The sequence below is a fragment of the Lithobates pipiens genome, unplaced genomic scaffold, assembly GCF_037356315.1.
Source record: "Lithobates pipiens isolate NorthernLeopardFrog02 unplaced genomic scaffold, aLitPip1_a1.2 Scaffold_3, whole genome shotgun sequence".
Taxonomy (NCBI): domain Eukaryota; kingdom Metazoa; phylum Chordata; class Amphibia; order Anura; family Ranidae; genus Lithobates; species Lithobates pipiens.
In genome coordinates, this window is record NW_027507790.1 from 82,811,819 (window position 1) to 82,837,098 (window position 25,280).

Below are 25,280 nucleotides of genomic sequence, written 5' to 3' on the forward strand. Positions count from 1 at the left end.
GGGAGAACAGAGGAACACCAGTAAGAACTCTCATAGCCATATTGAGATTTGAGAGGAGTGTGGCACCAGACAGAATCTGCATAGCAGAATGAGTTCTATTCAGCCCACCTGGCGTGCACGAAGCTTCAAAGACATTTAGGACAATGACGGCACCGGTCTGTCTGTAAGGACAAAGAAATAATTAATGAACGGGAAGGGCGTCCGAGATCGAATCACAAGATGTGGACCCAGTCGGAGCAGTTACAATTCATGGGCAAACACTGCCCCCCAGAGGCCAATTATGGCAGGACTGTCAGAGGTAGTTAGCCTGGGGGAGGAGACACCCCAGAAACGCTGATTGGTCCACAGGCAAAGGAGGGAGGGCAATGGGGTGTGGTGTGGCTGAGGTGTGTATCAAAAAGGGTTGCATCAATGAGTTCTGCCTCTGATTCCATCAGGAGGTCCAGTCACGAGGGTCGGATAAGTATAATGCTTGTATTGTACTCTGATAACTTCTATTGATACCTTATGTAAGTTTTCTTATTTCCTTGGGAAATAAATGAGATTTGATTGATCTTAGCCGTGTATTAATTTCATAACTAATTGTGGTAGTATTGTGATATTAACGATAGCATGTGCTTGGAGTATAGATAGACTATAAACTAAACTATAGGGACTAGACAAAGTAATACATAACTGATAATAGATTGCATTTATCTATCTATCTATATCTATATATATATATATATATATATATATATATATATATATACACACACATACACACATTTTTCTTGCAAATAGGAGTGGTAAAAATCTTTTAGACGTTAGCACAATCCATACAAACTAATATTTTAACATCCAACCCTAGGGTGGTATGTATTTCTGATTGCAGCAAACTAGGCTATCGGTTATATAATTTGTTGTTTTTGATTTTGTTTTTGCACACCTTTTCATATTAAAGAGACTGACTGGCATACATCTACATGCTATGATTTGTGCACAGTATAACAAAAGATACAATCCAGAACTTCCAATTTTGAATCGTTCTTCTCTGCACGTACTTGTCAAACAGATCCCTCATATGGTTTGTTCTTTGTGGAGCTATGGGTACACCAGTGGCTGGAAGTTGCTGCTGACAGGAACTGAAAAATATATTTTTCTCATTTATAAATGTACAGGGCAAAATAAATTCCATCAATTCACAATAAAGTGCTTGGGAAAAAAAGCTAAGCCATACTTGATGGCAATGTTCAACTCTTCTACTTCTTCCCTGAGTCGTCTGGTCTCTTCCAACACATTGGCCCTCTCCTGCTGCAGTTTGGCAATGTACTCCACGGTCTTCTGTAGTGTGATCGCATGGCTGATCTGGGTTAGGTGACACAACATAATTGCACCATTAGGTAGCTCCTGCACACTGCAGGAAATAAAACGACAGTAGCAGAATTACCAATAGCACCCATACTGATCATTTGTCAAGGCAAACCTGAAAACTGAAATGGTCCACATAGCAACCCTTTTCTACTTTTTCTCCACCTTTTAAAAATAAGCCCCACTGCATCCCATACTGGAATCCATTAGCACAGCACGGCAAGTAGTATTCTACATTTGCAGAGGAGGCAAACAGGCAACAATTGGGCTGTTCAATGAAACTGTGCTAATCCAGAGATTTTGAAAACAGTAAAAAGGTTTCCATATGTCTAAATTAAGATACAAGTCTTTTGATTGTTTTGGATTAAACATGAACAGAATAGCTGTTTAACACTTTCATGCCTAAGCCTTTTCCTGACATTTGCTGCTTACAAGTTCAAATCCATATTTTTCTAAAAAAATAAATTACTTGGAACCCCCAAACATATATTTTTTTTTAGTAGAGACCCTAAACAATAAAATGCCAATCATTGAAATATTTTATGTCGAGTAAAGTTAGCACAATTAAACGCTGAGTAAATAGATATCCAACATGTCCTGCTTTGAAATTGGTCTGGTGCTAGAATTATTGCTCTCACGCCGACGATACCTCATGTGGGAACAGTTTACATTTGCAGGCGCGACTTGCGTATACATTTTCTTTGCTACACGAGCACAGGGGCGCTTTAAAACGTTTTTTTTTACATTGTCCCTTTAAAAAAAAAAAAATGCATCACTTATTGCTGTCACATGTAAACATCCCTTGTGACAATAATAGGTGGTGACAGGTACTCTTTATGGAGGGATCCCTCCTTTGCACTTAAAAGCATTCAGATTGCCAATATTGGCAATTCTGAATACAGTTTTTTTTTTTTTAATCTGCGCCATTGGCAGCTGAATAAACTGGAAGTGACGTTGGGAGGATGCTTCTGGGATTTTACAAAGGAGATCCGATCAAAGCTGAATCTAGCTTTGTTCGGGTCTCGGCCTAGGGGGGAGGACACAACAGTTGGTGCCTCGGGTCTCCCGGAGGGACAGGAGGCCCGGGAAGAGCGGCGGAAGGCTCCCGCCTCCCTCCTGCTCCTTTTGGATAACAGCCAAGCAACTTTAAGTGGCATTGTTTATCACTATAAAGCCAACCACTGGCTATAAGAAAATAAAAAAACTGCACTGGGTGGTGTCTGCATCACCCCGGTACCTGCAAATTTGTGTACAGGTGGCAAACAAAGCAAGATCAAAAAAAATTTGCTGCACTGAAATTCTCCCTCCTGATTGGCTGAGACACAGCAGTGGCGCAATTGGCTGCAGCCACTGTCAAAGTCAGCTAGCCAATCAGCGGAGAGAGGGGGTGGTGTCAGGTCAAGGCTTTGCGTCTGAATAGACACAGGGAGCTGTGGTTCGGGTCCCCCATAGCAAGTTGCTTGCTGTGGGGGCACTGAACAGGAGTGAGGGGCCAAGGTCACAGAAGAGGGACCTGAGAAGAGTATCTAGTCTGCTCTGTGCAAAACCACTGCAACAGAGCAGGTGAGCATAACATGTTTGTTATTTTTATAATCACTTTACTTTACAATCACTTTAATTAGTTCGGAAGTAAAGAAATCTTTAGCTGGTTATACGGTTTTTCATATTGTTATGACCAAGTACTGGTAGAGCATAAAACAGTCAAAATACTACTCATAAGGAACCATAGCACTACTCTCTCTGTAACCAATAGTACAGAAAACATCCTGCAACAAGGCACAATACTTTTGAAAGTGGCTGATCAAGTACCGGTTTGGAGCTTGAGGAAACAAAACTGTGCAGTGTGTTGAAAGCAATCTTTATATTAAATCTCCTCTTCTGTTCTGCAGAAATATGCTTCAATCTTTCATTCTACAAGAGAAAAACAAAAATTTGGCAAAATTAAATAAAATAGGACTTCCTGTACAAGATTATCTGCATTTTATACTGCATTTAGGCTGTTAGCAGAAAACGTATGCAAAAGCATTCTGAATCTTGGGGAGCAAATTAGAAAACTGGGAGGAAATTCAAGTACGTTACTCACAGAAACCAATGGGATCCTTTTTATTTTCTGAACTGCACTAGCAGATGACAGTAGCATTTTGATTAGTCCTCAGATGTTTGACCTGTATCTGTAAAGACCGAGGCCCACTGTCGCAACTGCCATGTATCCATTCATTGTGAAGAAAACAGGTAAGCCAGTAACCAAACACTGTTACTTTCCATTTCTTAAAACCCAGGCATTTATTACTTTCCCCTAGAATCGTCCTTTGCAAATATCTAAGGTCCTGAAGCATAACATGAAATTCTTATAGCACATCCGTATGCTTTCAATTTTCTGGACTATTAGAATAACTTTGCTGCAGAAGCCATCTAGTTCAATGCATCTGTCAGCTTATGGTCCTAAGATAGGTCACGCGAGCGCCATTCTGAAATAAGGTAGATAGCGGAATTTGTTTTAATAAAGCACACACACAGGGACACAGTATTATCAGACATAGATTGCCTGAGAATTATCCAAGTGGGGTTGCAACCACCTTAATAAAAATTCTACTTAACCCCCCCCAAAAAGGCTGTGGCTTCGACCTAGCTCCGGAGCGGCGGCCATCTTGGTGCACCCGCCGTTTGCAATGGGATCGGACATGACGGAGCGATCACTTGTAAACAAACCGGCGTCATGATGATGCCGGTTCCTCTCTCCCCTCTGTGTACAGATCTGTACAGTGGAGGGGAGAGATCGGATGGCAGCAGCGCTGTGGGCTGCATCTGTAGTGCCCACAGCGCTGCTTCACGGGCACTGGAAAATATTTTAGTACACCATTTGGTTCAGAATTTTTTTTTTCTTGTTTTCAACCTCTAAAACCTAGGTGCGTCTTATGGAGTGAAAAACAGTACATATTATGAAAATTACCGTATTTATCAGCGTATAACACGCACTTTTTTCCTCTTAAAATCAGGGCAAAAAAAATTAAAAATGGGGGTGAGTGTTATACGCCAAACCGCTGCCTTGGAGGGGGCAGGAGGTAACCCAGCCCGCTGAAATAGACAGCCGAGTGTACTGTGTACTCTGCTAGGATCGTCTCACAGTCATGCCCAGTCCCGCCTCATAGAGGCCAGGCCAAGGGGCAGGACTGTGAGAGGATCAGAGTATACAGGATATCAGCTCTGTATCTCGGCGGCGCAACAATTTAAAAACCGATCATGCTGCAATTTGGGGCAAGGCTGCAGATGGACAGCGATCATTCTGCAATGATGGGCAAGGCTGCAGATGGACACTGATAAGGGCTTCACTGATGGGCATTTAAAATGTACGTTTTTCCCCCCCTTAAACTTCCCTCCTAGGTGTGCGTGTCATACGCCAATACGGTATATATATTTTTCTTAAAAAGGCCCACAGTAAGGATTGAGAGCCATCAAGTAAACTGATAATGAGAGACTACCTTAGATGTAGAGCAGTGAGAGTCAGATGAGGTTTTTCCTGAGCTTTGCGGAGGGCTGAGGCTGTGTTCAGATGCGCATGGCGACCCCCGTCTTGAACGGTGACAATCCCGATCTTGAAAGGCAAAATGTACACAATACTTAGATTTCCTAAACAAAATTGTTCTAAAAAAAGGCAGATATGATTAGGTGTTCCAATGATGCCTTCTAACACAAGTAATGGCTTGTGCACATTAGTGTTCCTTTTTTATTATACAAGAACTGAGAATGTCAACTGCTGGAACACCAGCTCTCTGCCTGGTGCTTTTGGGATCTTTGAGGTTTCCAATTTTTGGCTCTTTTGAAGCATATCAAGTTAACAAAAAAATTGAACAATCTTACAATATACAATGTGCCTCTGAATAATTGACTAGGTGGCATAAAACTCAATGAAAAATAAAAGGTCTTCTATAAAAAGTACCACATCAAAAAGTGTTCCTTGTTTTCAATGTCTGAAGGAGTGAAACCACAAAATGCATGCTACTTAAAGTATACATGTGACCATTCTTGGCTTAAAAACCATTGATTACATTTCATAAAGTCCGGAATCCTGCAGATCTTGCCCATTTTAATTTATTCTAAATTGCAACAAAATCCTTAAAAAGCCAAGGCCTATTATGCAAATAGTGTAGAAAATTTACTTCCCTGCCTCCTTACTGGTCTTTAACCACTTTCAGACCGGACCATTTTGCTGGTCAATGACCAGAGGTCTTTTTACAATTTGGCACTGCGCTGCTTTAACTGGTAATTGCGCAGTCATGCAATGTTGTACCCAAACAAAATTTGCGTCCTTTTCCCACAAATAGAGCTTTCTTTTAAAAGGTATTTGACTGACTCTGCGATTTTTATTTTTTGCGATATAAACTTAAAAAGACCGCAAATTTTGAAAAAAAATGATATTTTCTAATTTTTGTTATTAGAAAAATCCAATAAACTCAATTTTAGTCATACATTTAGGCCAAAATGTATTCAGCCACATGTCTTTGGTAAAAAAAAGTCAATAACTGTATATTTATTGGTTTGCGCAAAAGTTGTCACATCTACAAACTAAGGTACGTTTTCTGGAATTTACGCAGCTTTTAGTTTATGACTGCCTATCATTTCTTGAGGTGCTAAAATGGCAGGGCAGTACAAAACCCCCCCAAATGACCCCATTTTGGAAAGTAGATACCCTAAGGAAATTGATAAGAGGCATGTTGAGCCCATTGAATATTTTATTTTTTTGCCTCAAGCGATTGAATGACAAAAAAAAAAAAAAAATTTTTTTTTTTTTTTTTTTTTACACAAAGTTGTCACTAAATGATATATTGCTCACACATGCCATGGTTATATGTGGAATTGTACCCCAAAATACATTCTGCTGCTTCTCCTGAGTACGGGGATACCACATGTGGACGACTTTTTGGAAGCCTAGCCGCGTACGGGGCCCCAAAAACCAAGCACCGCCTTCCGGATTTCTAAGGGCATACATTTGTAATTTCACTCCACTACCTATCACAGTTTTGAAGGCCATAAAATGCCAAGATGGCACAAAATACCCACAAATGACCCCATTTTAGAAAGTAGACACCCCAAGCTATTTGCTGAGAGGCATGTTGAGTCCATGGAATATTTTATATTTGGCACAAGTTGCGGGAAAATTACAAACTTTTATTTTTTTTCACAAAGTTGTCACTAAATGATATATTGCTCACACATGCTATGGGCATATGTGAAATGACACCCCAAAATAAGTTCTGCTGCTTCTCCTGAGTACGGGGATACCATATATGTGGGACTTTTTGGGAGCCTAGCCGCGTACGGGGCCCTGAAAACCAAGCACCGCCTTCAGGCTTTCTAAGGGCGTAAATTTTTGACTTCACTCCTCACTACCTATTACAGTTTTGAAGGCCATAAAATGCCAAGATAGCACAAACCCCCCCCCCCCCCCCCAAATGACCCCATTTTGGAAAGTAGACACCCCTAAATTTAGGGGTACACTAGTGAGACTCACAGGTAAAAAAGCACCTAGGCTGTCAGCGACTGTATCAAAACGCTACAAGAAAAACTGTTAGCGATCGCAGGGATCAGGCCTGACTCTGCGAACGCTGCAGTTATGCGTGTTGTGTTTTGTAAGTGACAGTGATCGATCGATACTGCACTTGGGTGGGCTGGTCTGGGCTTGGTGGAGGGGCTAAACGCAGGTGCTAGAAGGTATCTGGGCTGATCCCGTTAATGCGTTTTGGGAAACCTAAACTGCTGGCGACGCTAATATAGATCTGATCAGATACTATATTACTAAGGGAGGTGTATGCTTTGTGCGTGGGTGTTAGCGGTACTGGCACTAACCTGACGCTGCCTGGGGCGACGCAGACCTTATCTGACCCTCAAACTTATATCACCCGCCGGGTGATCAGGGGGTTAAACCTTTATTGGGTAATAAATGGCGGGTGCCCTGAAACTATAAAAAAATAACTAACCAACCAGCGTCACCTGTAACAGTTATATGGTGATCACTGGTGAAATGGTTAACTAGGGGGCAATCAGGAGGCTTTATGCGGTAGTATATGGGGGTCCCTGGCGCTATAAAAAGCTGCGGCGAACCTAAATACCTACCTGCCTAACTAGCGTCACCTGTGACACTAATACAGCGATCAGAAAAACGATCGCTTATTAGGCTGGGTTCACACTGGAGCAATGCGGGAACGCCACAAATCCGTGGCGGGTTCCCACATAGCATGCCTCCCGGCGGCAGTTCACACTGCCCTATGCGAACTGCTGGGAGTGTCAGTGAAATGTTAACGACACCCCCAGATCAGTTCGCATATCGCAGTGCGATCTGCAAACTCGGATCGCATGGTGTGAACACCCATGCGATCCGATTCTGCTGTGGACCAAAAAAAAAGGGTCCCGTTCGAGTTTGCGGCGGGTGGGACGCAAATTCAGCCATACTATCTGTATGGCTGAACTCGAATCGCACAGAGATCGGATGTGATTTGCACTGCAGTGCGGTGCGAATCACATCCGTTCTCAGACCGCTGCAATGTGAACCCAGCCTTAGTGACACTGGCGACGGGGGGTGATCACGGGGTTAAACCTTTATTGGGGGGGGTTAGGGGGGTACCTTAGAACTAAAGGGGGCTAACCCTAACTGCCCTAACAGTTATTACAGTCACAAATGACACCAATGCAAAAAAAATTAATGCAATTGGTGTCACTGTCACTGGGGGGGGTGAAAGTGTGCCTGGCATGTTCTACTGTGTAGTGTCGTGTTGGTGCAACTCACCGATCCTCTCTCCTCGGTGCCGGAACGAAAAATACCGACACGGAGGAGAGATTACATCACTTCCTCTGCCTGTGTTTACATTACAGGAGAGGAAGTGATGTCATGCTTCACTTCCATTCGTCAGGAGCGATCGCGAAGGGGTGGCCATGAATGAATGGCCGCCCCCTCATCCCGGATCGCTCCTGAACGGATACCGACCGCCGCTGGCACGGGGGGGGGGCCCGATCGGGCCCCCCACCCGCGGGAAGGCAGGGACGTACATTTACGCCCATATGCCTGCCCGTGCCATTCTGTCGACGTACATCGTCGTGCGGCGGTCGGCAAGTGGTTAAAGCAGCCCATTAAATTGATGGCCAACAGGAATGATTGAAAAGAGTCAAAAGTTGGTTTTCTATATGAAGACACTAGTCACATAATGGAAGCTCTGAAACCAGGGGAGTTCTACAGCACTCTATTGAAAGTGGAGTGGACACCTGGGAGTGTCTGACCCCCTTTCTTTAAAACAAACAATCCTTCACAGCTTCTGCAAATATTGCGGAACTGTATCTGGCGCCCATTCTCCGGACATTGATGGGGAGCATTCCACTAACATCCTCAGGCTGAGTAGATGGTTTTACCCCATTATAATCACTAGATCAGTGTTACATAGTAGCTGAGGTTGAAAAAAGACAAGTCCAACCTGTGTGTTATGTCAGCATTACATTGTATATCCCTGCATGTCGCGGTCGTTCAGGTGCTTATCTAATCTTTTTTAAAACAAATCGATGCTTACCGCTGAAAACACCACCTGTGGAAGGGTACGCCACATCCTGCCGCTCTTACAGTAAAGAACCCTCTACGTAGTTTAAGTTTAAACCTCTTTTCTTCTAATTTTAATGAGTGGCCACGAGTCTCGTTAAACTCCCTTTTGCGAAAGTTTTATCCTCATTGTGGGGTCACCAGTAGGAAAAACTATATGGCTCCTCTCCTAGTCACTCCCATCCCCACATACATTTAACCCCTTGAAGCACCATAGTGTTAACGCCTTCCCTGCCAGTGACATTAACAGTAATCAGTGCATTTTTATAGCACCGATCGCTGTATAAATGCCAATGGTCCCAAAAAAGTGTCAAGTCTCTGATCTGTCCGTCCCCTTGTTGCAGTACTGCTAAAAAGCCCAGATCACCGCCATTACTAGTATAAAAAAAAAAAAAAAAAAAGCCATAAATCTTTCCCATGGTTTGCGCAAGTTGTAGCGTCTGCAAACAAATCAATATACGCCTATTGTGATTTTTTTTTTTTTTTACCAAAAATATGTAGAAAAATATATTGGTCTAAACTGAAATTTGTTTTTGGTGTGTGTATGTGTGTATATATATATATATATATATATATATATATATATATATATATATATATATATATATATATATATATATATATATATATATATATATATATATATATATATATATATATATATATATAGGACACAGATTTTTGTTTGGGTACATCGAGCGAAAAAAAAAATTGTAAAAAGTGCCAGGAAGGGGGTAAAAATCTTCTGGGGCTGAAGTGGTTAAACCTCATTTGCAATGTAGTTGCCCACCCCAATTATCTGCAAATACAGAAATTGAACTTTTACCTCCAGATCGTTTATGAACAAATTAAAATAGAGTTTGTCCAGGCACAGAATCTTGTGGGACCCTACTACCCACCTCTGACCGTTCTGAGTATTCCCCATTTATCACCTCTCTGAACTCGCCCCTGTAGCCAGTTTTCAATCCATGTACTCACCCTATGGTCCATGTCAATAGACCTTACTTTGTACAGTGAACGTTTATGGGGAACGGTGTCAAATGCTTTTGCAAAATCCAGATACACCCAATCTACGGGCCTTCCTTTATCTAGATCAGGGGTCTCCAAACTGTGGCCCAAGGGCCAGATGTGGCCCTCTGCTAGCCTTTATGCGGCCCTTGGGGCACTATTCCTCCCACTGATATGAGCCACTTTTCCTTCCACCAACACCAATGGGGCACTATTTCTTCCACCGATACCAGTGATGGGATACCATTTCTCTTACTAATTTGGTCACTACTCCTCCTATTGACAACCAACCCTAAGCACACATTCTATCCCACTCATGCTGGAGGCGTGTCATTTTCTGCCCCTGCTGGCCACAATCCAGCCCTCTGTCTGCAAGTCTGAAGGCCAATAAACTGGCCCTTTGTTTGAAAAGTTTGGAGACCCCTGATCTAGATGGCAACTCACCTCCTCATAGAAGTTTAATAGATTTTTTGGCTAGAACGATTCTTCATGAATTCATGCTGATTACTGCTAATGATACCATTTTCATTACTAAAATCTTGTATATAGTGCCTTATCCCCTCCAAGAGCTTGTTTAGGTGTGGGAAGGAGGCACAGGCTGTTTGGATTGCCAGCTGGGCAGTGCATCAGTCCTACCATTTAGGGCAGTATGTGTCCAGGGATGAATGCCCAAAATGCAAGCAGTATGCATTCTGGGCATTTGTCCTTGGGAGCATACTGCTCTAAATGTTGGGACTGTTTTTAATCGCATGGTCTAGTGTTTTATAAACTGCCAGCAGCAGGGCTAGATGGTGCACCTGTGCCTTCCACCAGCACCTAAATTCCAGAGACTCATGCACCTTGGCTAAATGCCCAGTGTGCATTAGGCCAAACAAACTGTAAAATGGCTCATCGAGCTATTGGATGGTAAATAGTTCACCAATTGTAAAAAAGGGTTCTTATTGCTTTCCAAAATATAGCTACAGCTATAACGGCACAAACCATATACACAGGAATAGACAATACTGCAATTAAATACATCATGGCATGGTGAATTCTCCTTCTGAGCTCACAGGATGAGGGAGAAGGTGCAGTTCTGCAGTTCCGGGAGGAGGTCATCTCTCTCTTCACCAAGATGTCTTGAGTTGGACTGGAAAAGAGTTGAGACACAGCAGACTGAGACTTCTGGGTGCCCTGAGATCGCTGAGCTGGTCCAACAAGAATACTGCCGTGGAACTCTGGTACTCCAGAAGACTACAAGAGACACAAACATGCTCTGGTGACTTACGAATATTATACTTAAAGCAGTTAAAATCATGGCTTTCACCCCATCAAAGTGAGGTTTATGCCAGTTAAATGCATGCATATAGGCAACCAAAAGCAAATTATTCACTTCTACTGTTTATCAATAAATGTAGAATTACATTTTGCAGTCACAAAGTTGCAAATGAGCTAACCAAAAACAGAACTATTATTGGAAAGAGTAAACAAACTACTGAAACTTTTTTTTCCTTTTTTTTTTCCTTTTTAAAAGGATCAGTGAACGCAAACAATATATTTTGCAATAGTTTTAGGGTCACTCACATGCTAAAATTGTGTGCACACTTGCAACACATCATGCTGTCATTTTTCAGCTTTTTTAAACTTTATTAGCTGCTTGCCGCCCAACGTCATATGATGGTGCTGGGTTTGAGTGGTGATATCTGAATGATGTCTGCAGCTACAGGCATTATTCAGATATCTTCTTTTAGAGACGGCGATTCCCTGCACCATATTGATCATAGCTGCTGTTCAGCTGCTTGCTCTTACAGGCGTCGGGAGGGTGAGGTGACTGTGGAGGGGGAGAAAGGATTTGCTGGCGCTGGATGCCGACGATAGAGATTTCTGGCGGGCCAGATGGTGCCTGGAGTCTATGGTTGTTAAGAGGCGGGATGCGATGTTATGACCTCACGCACAGCCTCTGCATTAGAAAAAATGCTGCCGCCTCGGTTGGAAAGCAGAGATTTTTTGGGGGGGATTTCAGGCTTCACAGCCTAGGGGGTGACATCTGGGGACTTATTGACCCCAGAGGTCACTAAGGAGGACCCCTCATGCCAAATTCCTATCACAGGGGATGTTTACATTCCTTGTAATAGGAATAAAAGTGATAAAAAAATAAAAAATTAAAGTGCCCCTGTCCTCGCTTGCAGAAGCGAACACATACGCAAGTCGTGCCTGCATATGAAAATGGTGTTTAAACCACACGTGTGAGGTATCGCCACAAACGTTAGAGCGAGAGCAATAACTATAGACATCCTCTAACAAAACATGTAACCTGTAAAAAAAAAAAAAATGTAAGCATTGCCTATGGGGATTGTCAAGTACCGAAATTTGGCGCCATTCCACAAGCGTATGAAATTTTGAAGCATGACATGTTAGGTATCAATTTACTTGGCGTAACATCTTTCAAATTATACAAAAAAAATTGGGCCAAGTTTTTAATACATGAAACTTTTCCAAAGAAAAAAAAAATGCGTTTGAAAAATTGCTGCACAAATAAGAGTGTGAGATAAAGTTACAATGACAGCCATTTTATTCTCTAGGGTCTCTGTTAAACAAAATATACATGTTTGGGGGTCCTGTGTAATTTTTTTTTGCTATAAAAACACACAGAAAACCTTAGTCAAGTCCTCCTCCTTGCTGTGAGTGACAGGTGATTTACATATCTCGTGCACTAGCCTAAGAGACATTTTTTTTTTTTTTAATTCCCTCCCACTCCTTCTGCTGCTCTGTCAGAATTGGATGTTCCCTACCTCAGCATAATTGGGCATGCTGAACTCATGTGGTTACTTTGCTGTCTTTTCACTGGCTGTTAGAGATCATAGCAGAAGTTCAGCGTAAGAAACACTGGACTGGAGAATATGCACATTAACAAGGGAAGTGTAGAGGTGGGCGAGGAGTCTACTGAAATCACGACTCCACCCACCGAACTCCAGACAACAGACCCACCCACAGAATATGCAGTTTTTCAGGTCTCATAGCAGACAGAGGGGAGACATTTGACAGGTAAAGATACATGCAGGAGGCATGTATATCCTTATAGATAACCCCTATTGCAGTAGTTTAGAAAGGATGACATTGGATTTACATCCACTTTAAGGCATCAAAATGACACGATGCGCAGCAGTGTGTTGTGATGTGCTGCATTGTGTTGCGCTAGATAAAAATGCGGCATGCATTTTCACGCAATGCACCAAAACCAACCTCAATGCAGCACCGTTCTGTGAACAAAGGACATGGAACACAATTTTTCTATGTTTTCTTGAAATTTCCTGTCAGGAAGTGACTGAAGTCTCGCCAGTGGGCAAAATCTTTCAAGGTCCCTTTACACGATAAGGTACAGTGGAACCTCGGATCGCAAGTAACGCGATTAATGAGCGTTTCGCAATACGAGCATTTTTTTTTTTTTAATCCTAGAGCCTCGCAAAAACGAGCAGGTTTCAAGCCTCTGCAGTGTGCAATACCACATTTGGCCAGAAGTGCAATTTGGAAACACTCAGCTCTCTAGTGTTTCCAAGTCTCTCCGGTGCCCCCCACCACTGGCCACATGCGGTATTGCATGCAATAGAAGTTAATGAGGAACGAATTATCTTAGTTTCCATTGACTATGGGGAAACTCTCTTTGATATGAGAGTGCTTTGGATTACACGCATTCTCCTGGAACAGATTAGGCTCCTAATCCAAGGTTCCACTGTAATTAGCCTTATGTCCTATTGCTTCAGCTCACACCAACACTGCATTTTTTATGCACTAACAAAAAGTAGAAGTGCATTGCGCAACTCTACACTCAGTACGTACAGTTAAAGTGGTTGTAAACCCTTACAAACCACTTTGACCTACAGGTAAACTTAGATTAAGGCTTACCTGTAGGTCCAAGAAATACACGGTTTACGAGATATTTGCCAAAACACAGGCACCACTGTCTATGGCGCATGCGCCGTAGACAGCAATATGCCGCGAGTGGCAGCTCCCGTGCGCATGCATGGGAGTGACGTCATCTCGGCTTCGTTGAATGACAGCACCGGAGCAGCGAGACCCACCGAGAAGATGGAGGCTCCGTACACAAGGGGGACAGCGGTGACTTTGCTGGCTCCTGTGTCAGGTAAGTGACACATAATGGACTATGTGATGCATAGTAGTCCATTATGCTTTACCTTTGCAGGGAATCAAAGAGGAAGTAAACCCATCCGGGTTTACTTCCTCTTTAATTTAAACGTATTTCTGTAAAAATAAGATAAAGAAAATAGTGCGACATGTTTCAAGAATGCATTGCAATGCCCCTATACCAGCGCCTCTCAACCTTTTGCTACCCTGGAGAAACACTTGAAATAATTTTAAAGGTCTCAGAGAACACCTGGTAAAACTCTTTCAACCTCTATTTCATAGTTAAAGCATGAAAAAAAAAAAAAAAAAAAAAAAAAAAGTGTCCCCTTACAACAGTGGTCAGTGTATTAATGCCCCATTCACATTGAGAATCCCCAAGAAAAGCCCTCTTTTGCACTGGAGGTGAATGTAGACGTGACTCCAAACATTACAGGTCAGTGAGAAATTGCCCCCCAACACTGATAGTCATAGTTGGTTGTAGAATTTTTCAATACCCCCCTCTGCCACCTGAAGTGATGACTGGCTATAGCATCACTGGCTGAAAAATGTGATAATGTATCACCACTTAACCCCCAGGAGGTCATATGGATGTCCAAGTGGTTAAACAAACATATATATGATTACTTAAACTTCCTGTATTTTTGTCTAAATCAGTCTTCATCTCTATTTATGACCAACTGACCTTCAGCTTAGCAAATCACTAGCTAGTTAAAGCTCAGTGTCCATATACAGTCTAGTCTCACACCCATATTAGCCATGAAGAATCACAAAAATAGGATTTTTAAAACCGCCTACCTGTAAAATCCTTTTCTTGGAGTACATCATAGGACACAGAGCCTCAAGTATTTAGTTAGTGGTTATGGGCCTACCTTCAGGTGTTGATAGTGGTATAACCAATACAGGAAGTTGACTCCCCTATATAACCCCCTCCTTCCAGGAGCACTCAGTTTTTGTAGCCAAGCAATATAAGTAATATACTCTCACCCCATAAAACAGAGGGGTGGGAGCTCTGTGTCCTATGATGTACTCCAAGAAAAGGATTTTACAGGCAGTTTTAAAAATACTATTTTCTTTATCGTACATCATAGGACACAGAGCCTCAAGTATTTAGTGGGATGTCCCATAGCAATCCTACTTGAGGGGAGGGAAACACAACCCGTAGGGTAACCCCCAGACCTGAGGACTTATACTGCTGCCTGCAGCACACTGCGCCTGAAGGCAATATCCTCATTCCATCTTACATTCACTTGATAACATTTTGCAAATTATGAACTGAAGACCAAGTCGCGGCCTTGCAGATCTGAGACATGGAGGCCTGGCGATGCACTGTTCAAGAAGCCCCAACCGCTCTGGTAGAGTGCGCCTTAGCTTGAAAAGGGAGAATCTTTCCCTTTAAAATCATAAGTTTGAATTCTAACTTGCAGAATCCACTTAGCGACAATGGATTTTGATGATGCCTGTCCTTTTTTAGGACCCTCTGGCAGAAGAATAAGACACCAGTCTTAAGAGCCTGAGAAGTTTTCTTTAACTAGATTTTCACTGCGCTCACTAGATCAAGATAATTTAGTGACTTTTCTTCCCTGTAACATGGTCTTCAGAAAAACCATGGCAGGACAATATCTTCATTCAGATGAAAGCTTGAAACCACCTTTGACAAAAAGCCTGGACGAGGGCGTAACACCACTCTGTCCTCATGAATAATCAAATATGGCTCTTTACAAGAAAGAGCAGCCAATTCTGAAACCCTCCTTGCTGAGGATATAGCAACCAAAAATATCTGCTTCCTAGTCAGAAGGACTAAGGGAACATGCTGCAACGGTTCAAATGGCTGTTTTTGTAACACCAACAAAACTACATTTAAGTCCCAAGGGCTTAAGTGTCATTTAACTGAATTAATCCACAGCACTCCTTGCATGAAACCCTGGACTACAGAATGCATAGCAAGCGGTCTTTGAAATAAAAATTGATAAGGCCGAGACTTGGCCCTTAATAGTACTCAGGGCCAACTTCATCTACGCTTAATTGGGTGCCAATCCTTGGATTCACACCAGGAAACATAAGCTTTCCAGGCTCTATAATATATAGGAGCTATACACACACACACACACACACACACACACAAACACAAACACTGCGCAGTACCAAATGTATAGGAAAAAAGCTGCCAACACGCTAAAACTAGGATTTTATAGCCACAGAAATGTTAAATATAAAGTGTAAGCGCTAAATATATGATGCCACAATAATCAAATTAAAAGTGAAAAAACAGAGAAAATTCATAAATATGAAAAAGTGAAAATATGTTAAAAAAGGGTATAAGAAACCCTATACAGTGTATTCATACAACCATGAATATTTTGTGAGATGTAAACACAAATAGTAATTAAGTGGAGTCCATAGCTTGTAATAATGGATGCATAAATATAAGTCCCAACAAAGTGCGATGAAAACAGGAATCCAAATCAGATGTGACCATAAAAATTCCCTACGGTGCGAATCCCACCACCATAAGAAGCGCAGGCTTACCAGATGAAAATGACCCGATTAGACGTATATCTAAGGGGGTCACAAATTGCTTATAATTCCAAATACCGTGGCACTGGTTCAGCGTTCTATGGTTGTATGGATCCCAAGAAGGATGGCTCTTTCATTGTATTGGACTGTATATGGTAACAGCTTTTAAAGAGACAGCTCCGACATCAACCCAGACATGTAATGGAAGGATAAAGCCAGGATGGAGTAAGAACGTTTAAAAAAAAAAAAAAAAAAATTTATAAAAAAAAAAAATCAAACTCACATTACAGTAGTTAATAGCGAACATGTCAGATAAAATAGGCAGTGGTAGAGTCTTCCCAAATATCTATAATATATAGCTCTAGAAGCTAGCTTCCTAGCATTAATCAAAGTAGAGTTAACGGACCTGGAAAGCCCACGTTTCTTCAGAACGTGGGTCTCAATAGCCAAGCCATTAAATTTAGCATTCGTAAAGTAGGATAGAATATTGGCCCCTGAGATAGCAGGTATGGCCTTAGTGATCTCTGCATACCATGACCTTCTGGGCCATTCTGGTGCTACTATTACAGACTTTCTTTCCAGCTTGATCTTGCAAAGAACTCGAGGTAGCAACTGAATCATGGGAAAATGCATAGATCGGCGAGAACTGATCCCACGGGGTCACCAACGCATCTGTTCCGTATGCGAGTGGGTCCCTTGTCCTGGACACAAATTTGACTAGCTTTGTGTTGAATCTGGATGCTAGAAGGTCTACGTCCGGAGTCCCCCATCTTTGGCAAACAGCCTGAAACACTTCAGGATGATGAGACCATTCTCCCAGGAACAACATCTGGCGACTTAGATAGTCCGCCTGCCAATTCTCTACTCCCGGAATGAAAACTGCCGATAGGCATGGGACATTCTCTTCTGCCCAAGTTAGAGTCTGGTTCACCTCTCTCTGAGCTGAGAGACTCTTGGTGCCACCTTGGTGATTGATATATGCCATAGCCGTGGCATTGTCGGATTGGATCCTAACAGGACAATTCTTTAACCTAGAGGTCCAGGTTTCTAGAGCCAGATACACTGCCGGAATCTCTTGGATGTTGATGGGCAAGGCTCCTGCTCCCCAGCCTGAAAGGCTGGCATCTGTCGTTACTACCTTCCAGATAATTGGTCTGAAGGCCTTTCCCTGCAGGAGGTTCCAAGATAGTAACCACCAACTGAGGCTTTGGGACACTCATGGGGATAGCCACATTGGAAAGTCCAAAGCTTGAATCGTTTTGTTCCAAGCAGACAGGATACTGTTTTGAAACAGTCTCAAATGGAATTGGGGTAAGAACTACCTCGAATTAAGCTACCATCTTCCCTAACAACTTCATGCAAAGGCAAATTGAAGGATTTCTCTACGACCTGATCATCCTCACCAGCTCTTGTATGGAGCTGATCCTTGCGGGAGGCAAGAACACCCTTTTCTGGGCTGTGTCTATGATCAGGCCCAGATACTGCAGCCGTCTTAGTGGCTTTAAGGAGGATTTCTTTAGGTTGAGAATCCAACCCAAACCTTCCAGGTAACTGCTTGTAATGGCTACACCTTGCTTCAAGCGAGCCACTGACTGGTCTATTAACAATAGATTGTCTAAGTAAGCCAAGACAGTTATGCCCTGTGCCCTTAACCTGGCTAGAGGTGGGGCTAATACCATAGTGAACACCCGAGGTGCTGTAGCAAGCCGAAGGGCAAGGCTATAAACTGAAAATGCTTCTGCTCTACTTCGAACTGCAGAAACCTCTGGTGAGGAGGAAATACAGGGACATGCAGATATGCATCTCTGATGATGATGGATGCCAGAAGTTCTCCTTGCAGGATGGAAACGACTGACTTGATTGACTCCATGCAAAAGGAGCAGATCTTCAGGAACTTAGATTCCATAGATCTAGATTTGGTCTGATATCCCCATTTAGCTTTTGCACTGTAAATAGGTTTGAGCAAAACCCCAAACCTTGCTCTTGTTTGGGAATCTGTCTGATCACTCCTTGAGCCAATAATCGGTCTAATGCTTGCAACAGGGATTGCCTTTTCCCTGAATCCTTGGGAACGTTTGAGCTCAGAAAACGAGACGGTGGAAAGTCTCAAAGCTCTAGCTTGTATCCTTGAGACACCGTGGAGAGAGTCCATTTGTCCTGAATCTCCCTTTGCCAGACTTCAGAGTACATCAGAAGTCTCCCCCCACCTTGGTGAGGGGAGATGCCTCTTCATAACGAGGTCTTGTATTCTGCTTTGCAGGCTTGCAGCCCCGGGTCTTCCTTTATGCCTGGTCTGATGACGGAGGCCGGAGGGCCGAACAGTTTAAATGAAGGACGCTTATAATTTTCTTTTGACTGCCAAAGAGTACCCTTTCCTCTGGAAATTGAATGTATTTATCCAAACTATCACCAAATAATCATTCTCCCTTAAAGGGGAAACTAGTTAGAAGGTTCTTACAAGGCGTTTCAGCTGACCAACCCTTTAACCAAATGGGTCCTTCGCATATGTACAAGTACAAGGCGTGATGCCTGGTGAATAGAATCCTTCATAGCATCTATAGCAAAGCATAATGCTTTAGGTAGCTCGGCCAGTTCCTGTGCAAGGAGCTCATCTGAGAGCATCTGTGAACTGGTCCTTTAAGGACTGACAGATGCCTATAGCTGCAATTGCAGGCTGAGCAACAGTACCTGCTAAGGAAAAGAGGATTTTAACAGACCTTCCAACTTCTTATCTGTTGGATCTTTAAGCATAAGCTCATTGTCCACTGGGCAAGTTAAACATTCATTTTTTTTTCACATTGGAAATCGCAGTGTCAACTGCTGGAACTATCTTTTACTGAATTTTTCATCCATAGGAGAGAGACTTCAGAGTCTCTTTGGAGGGGAAAAATGCTTATCCGGATGATACCATTCAGTATAAATAAGCTTTTTTAGTAATGCGTGGATGGGAAATGCATGCAAAGGCTGTAAAGGCTTCAAGGAACCCAAGGAGGAGACCGGACCTTCAGCTAACTCTGTTAGGGGTAGCATGAAAGCAGAGCGAACCTTATTTGTAAGGCTCTGTACTTCAGATTGTGAAGTAGGAACTTCAAGTATTGTTTCCTCCGTAGAAGAATAATCGGCATGTCTTTCCTCCCGATCAATACCCCATCCTGTCCCCATAATTCTTTTGGACCCTCCACTGACTGTAAAGAGTCTAAGGTGGGGGAGGGGAACCCAGGACGCTTCCTATACACTTGGATGGAGGATGCAATTAAAGCCACTAATCTTCCTTCTAAGCCTTGCAAGGCAGAGGAAAATGCATCTTCAGTCACATATACAGGGGTTGAAGTGTGTGAAGCAGTTGCACCACCGCTAGCTTCCAGTGACTCACCCTGGCTTGCCATGTCTGATCTCTCCGAAGAGGAAGACCGTATAGAGGCATAACTGGATTCCCAGGGCCTGGGGGTGACACTTTAGGTACCTTTACGGTAGGTCTGGAAGACATAGTGCAAAGCACAAAGCAGAGGTACACACAAAATATTTGCTTGGCAACAATTCTAGCACAGACAATGTCACCAAAATAACCGGTCTTTTGCTGCTAAGTAACAATAGTTTTCCTGTCTGGAAATGCCTGTTTACACCCTTACGTGTCCAGCACTCTGGTGTCTTAGTGTGACAGACTGCCTCTCTTCAGTTAAAAAGTTTCTGAAATGAGAGTGTTCATGATATAAAGCCTCAGGTGAAATCCGATTGGCATCCTCAGCGCTTCCCCCTCAGCTATGCGGCGAGTGCTGTGTGTGGAAGTTACATCCATATACAGCGCCACGTGACTTTGCGGACATGCCCCTCTGCATTCTCAGGCCCTGCTAGGGACCCTAATGGCCAACACAAAGTAAGGCGAGTATCTAACTTGTGGATATACTATACACCTCTACAAGAGAGAAGAGGGGGGAGGTTCTGTCAGCAGATTTATAGTCTTTAAAACCACAGAGGCACAGGGATTTTCCCCAATGTTACTAGGTGGAAATGCTGGGTTGTAATTAAACCATGCAGCTAAAGCAGCTGCGTCAACCAGCCACCGCCCATATAGAAGTTTATACACATCTCTATTAGCAACTGCTGTATTTTTACCAAATCCCACAAGATTTAAGTAAGAACCCCCTCTGCCGCTGGGACCACAGAGCTGCACTAAGACATCGTACATAGGTAGTGTAAGTTACTCCCTACAGAGGAGACATTTTTAAGGCATAGAAGGTATATTGAAGAAAAAAGCATAGCTTCTTCCCTTACCTTGTCCTTCGCTGCAGGATACTGCTGATTTAACAGACAGATCCAACTTTCACCCATCACGGCAGGCAGCGTAGTTTAAACCTTCAAAGACTGGGGCCCTTTTAATAGGGGTTCCGCTCCTTTGGGCCTTGTATAGCACCCCTCAGGACAACTTTAGGCAATGTAGCAAGACCTGTCCTGGTCCCTAGGGTCCAGCTCGCAGAAAGAAGCTTACAGGCAAAACCTCGTTCTTGAATCGAGGTCCAGGTACCATCCTATGGCCTCAGTGGTGAGGATGGATCCGGTTGTGGAGGTTCTTTTAAATCCAGCATGGATCCCTCCTTGGAGCACATCTTCACTCGAGACCAACACCTTAGACACTGGCGAAAAAACTGAGTGCTCCTGGAAGGAGGAGGGGTTATATAGGGGAGTCAACTTCCTGTATTGGTTATACCAGTGTCAACACCTGAAGGTAGGCCCATAACCGCTAAAAATACTGGAGACTGTGTCCTATGATGTACGATAAAGAAAATCATTTTTTCCCCTCCCTTTTAGTGAGTAGTACATTTTCAGTACCTAGTTGGACAGCTTGTTAAGGGTGCTACAGTGAAGGGGTGCCCCAAGACCCTCCTCTTAATCATTGAAATGTTTTTGGGGATATAAAACTTTATGATGTAAAACTGGAAGGCGGCACAACTTGAGCTGAAGCTGCAGTAAGGGATTGGGGAAACCTGATCATCTTGACCATGTTAGAAGACATTTTGTATCATTTAAAACTATTCCTGACATTTGTAAACGATGTTTCTTTGAAGGAACCGCTGTTTTATGCGGGCGTTTTTACTTACTGTATACACACAAAAAAAAAAAAAAAAAAAAAATTCCCAGCCTGCATCATTCCATCAATTATATCCCTAGAATTGTAAAATTTGTCAATTAGAGTATTTTCTACATTGGGAGATTCATTTCACCAAGGAACCCCTAGCAATTGCCAGAGGAGCCCTAGCTGAGAAAGCCTGTCCAATACAATGCATACCGGCGGGTGTGTTATATAGAACAGAATGCTTGCCTGTTGGCGTGAATGGGCCCTAAAGCCTCGTACACGGTCAGATAGATTTTCGGATGACCGTTCGTCTGTTTTATTTTTTGTTGCATGCTAGTCTCATGTCGAAAGTGAAGAGGTTACTCACCATACGAAATATTCTCATATGATAGAATACAACTTCAGAAGTGATGTAAGGTGTTTAAGTCTTGTATGTTTTCTTTACTTTCTGAGCATGTGTAGTCTTGCGATTTTATTCGGACAAGAAAAAAAAATAAGCACTAAACGAAAATCGGACATTGCGTTCACTTACGACAAATTTTATATAATTTTATAGTCTGCACATCCAGCTTTTGTCGAAAGCATCGTACCAACGATCCGAAAATCGGCAGATAGTTCGGACGAAAATTTTCTTCAGATTTTCGTTATCGTGTGTTTTTTCGTACCCATTACATTTTAAAAACTAGAATTGACAGAAAAGTTTTTCCCACAAGGAAGCGTTTTACATTAATCTGTTTTAATACTAAATCAGTTACTTACCCTTGCAAGACCTGCTGGTGCAATCACAACACTGGACTGAGTAATTCTTGGTGCCAGCATGGTGTCTGACTTAAGGGAGGCTGGAGATACTATCACAGCTTGAGTCTGACCTGAAAATGATGCTGAAAGACATGACTGCAGGTTAAAAAAATGCAAGGTGCAAAATAAGGAGGTATAAAAACAGAAAAATAAAAAGTCCAATTAACAGGGTAGAGTAAAATGTAGAGACGTATATTGTGGGATTGGAATTCATATTTCAAAAGATATAACTGGAGCATTCCAACACTAACAGATACAAAACATATTGGCTAGTAAGCTGCTGCAGTTCATCAGGTTTTTCCATAAGCATCAAGTGAAAACTTGTTTAAAAAGTCTTGCATCGAAAAAAAAAAAAAAAAAAAAAAAAGCTCTAAAGGATGTGGGTAGAGCAAAACAAAAAACACCCAATACCATTCCATCCCCAAACATTGGAGTTAACCTAATCGCTACATTAGACAATATCGCATATGTAACATTAATGTTTATATATTGACATCTCAGCATTGACTAGAAGCCCAGGACCGTGGTGAAGAATGTGTTACAATCCTCTAAAGTGCTTGCTTAGCGGACTGATGTTGCTGGCTAATCCATTTAATTTTTTTTTATATATAAAGATCTATGAATTTAGGGAGGTAAAGGGGCTATAAAGATGAAGGAGATTATTTTACTATAAACCTCTTACAGAAGCTACAGCTGTAGATTTTTTTTTTCTCTCATTTAAAAACGTGCGCGCGCACACACAAAATCACTAAACAGTTTCCATCAAAACTCAAAATCTAGGCCAGTTTCTGATATAAAAGGAATAATGCTCAAAATCGAATAAAATAACCGATTATAGTCACGGCCTTTAGCACAGTAGTTGATAAAATTACACAAGCCATAGGCTAAATTATTATTTACACTGATAAACTCAGTGACTAATCGATTACTCCAAGCTCTAGAAAGATGGAACCCAAGCATAGCTAGCCATTATCCAGGTCTACGCTTGATAGCAGTGGTCTCCAAACTGCAGTCATTCGGGCACCATTTCATTCACGGACACCAATGAAGGGGCACAATGGGGCCCAAAGACAACTATGATGGGGCACATTCCATCACAATGACACTGATTGGCACAGCTGCTCCCACTCATAACAATGGCAGGGGCCAGCACAGAGGTGGGTGGAGACAAAGGTGCAGGCACTAGAAAAGAGTAGATAGGTGACAGTAAGGAAGGATAGAGGGGAAAGCTCAGGGGTGGCTGATCCTGGGCTGGAACATCCCAATAAGTACGCTACATTGAGTGACATTGGTGAAACCAGTCAGGGACCAGCACTGCTGGAGCTGAGGGACTCCCCTAGCTGCCAAGGGATACATGATTTGTAATATGTGCCATTATTGCATGTATTGTCTGCCATGTACCTACTCAATCATGTCAAACAAATACTTGTTCATGTTTCACTTTGATGCCTTCGATTAGCCACAATATAGACACCTCATTTAAAGTCCCGACCCTTTCTCTCTATATACTTGAATAGGGATGGAGATGCATGTTACCATGCTTCTCATTTAAAGTCCCAAAAGCCCCCTCTATTGCAATTGATTAGGGATGGAGGTGTAGTGAGTAGTTGCATCGTTGGATCATGACCCTCAATGTCCTCATATTAATCAAGACCGATCTCCCTTATGGGTAGTTAGTTTTTCTATGTTTCAGTCCTTTAATTTACCATTCTAAGACAAGTGCATAAAATATAGATTTCCCCAACACTCTGGTCTGTCTGCATGCGCACTGCCGGATTGTTGGACCGATTTTTTTTGTCTCATTTCCTCCAGGAGCTGTGATTCTTTCCTCGGCGCCCCTCCCATGTCCCCCCTTACCCGACTTATGTTGGGTGCAGGGACGTTGGCGGGGCTGTCCGCCCTGGCATCGGTGCCACGCTTCCGCTTGTGCAGTCGATGCTTTGCGTCTTTTGCAGACACAAGCAGGTGTTGCCATCTTGGCCGACGGTGGTATGGACGTCTGGGGTTCAGTGAGCGGTTTTCTGCCCAGACTCTGGCGCCCGCCCTAAATGTTATGCCTTGTGCAACGCTGGGTAGGATCCCCACTTGTTACTTACACTGTCTTGATATCAGTTCACATTCATTTTAGTTAGTCTCCTTCCTTTGATCAGCTTACATTTTTACACTTTTAGCACCATTTGGTGTATTTATGTTTTTTATTGTTCCACAGAACGGCGCCCCTTTATTACATTGTTCCAGATACTCTGGGTTACATCCACTCATGTTCCCTGTGTTTCTATTGGACCCTACTACCACAGCTTCCGGACCAGGCATTCCTTTCTGCCCTAGCACACCTTCGGTCTGTTTCACACTAAACAGATATGAGAGTCTTACAGGGATGACCATCTTATCCCTGTACCTACTCAATCATGGCAAACAAATATTTGTTCATGTTCTCTTTGACTTCGATTAGCCGCAATATAGACACCTCATTTAAAGTCCTGACCCTCTTTCTCTATGTACTAGCTGCCAGGGGGAAGAATTCCTCCAGTGAGTGGGGGAGGGGGGGGGGGGGTTTGAATGGAAAGGGAAGAGTCTGGTGGTAGGGGGCTCAACCCTTAGGATGGACTGGGCAATCTGTCACAAAGACCTGAAGCGCCGAACTGTATGCTGTCTACCAGGCGCTTGGGTTCGGCACATCAGATCTGGTGGAAAGATTACTGGGAGGGGCTGGAAAAGACCCGGCTATCATGGTGCACGTTGGTAACAATGACAAATTCAGAGGCAGATGAAGAATGATTTTAGGGACTTAGGAGTTAAAATTGAGAAAAATTACCTCCAAGGTAGTATTCTTAAATA

General features: G+C 42.8%; 1 protein-coding gene across 2 annotated transcripts in view; it reads right to left on the reverse strand.

The window, feature by feature from the left end:
* Positions 1 to 25,280, reverse strand: part of MLXIP (MLX interacting protein) — a 127,171-nt gene that overhangs the window by 7,818 nt on the left and 94,073 nt on the right. For both annotated transcript variants that reach the window (XM_077461959.1, XM_077461958.1), the window contains 6 exons: positions 22,404 to 22,525; positions 10,990 to 11,170; positions 4,830 to 4,942; positions 3,160 to 3,261; positions 1,220 to 1,347; positions 1,001 to 1,124 (listed from right to left, as the gene is read on the reverse strand). In XM_077461959.1, the coding sequence (XP_077318085.1) occupies positions 1,001 to 1,124; positions 1,220 to 1,347; positions 3,160 to 3,261; positions 4,830 to 4,942; positions 10,990 to 11,170; positions 22,404 to 22,525 (770 nt within the window). The remainder of the gene's footprint in view (positions 1 to 1,000; positions 1,125 to 1,219; positions 1,348 to 3,159; positions 3,262 to 4,829; positions 4,943 to 10,989; positions 11,171 to 22,403; positions 22,526 to 25,280) is intronic.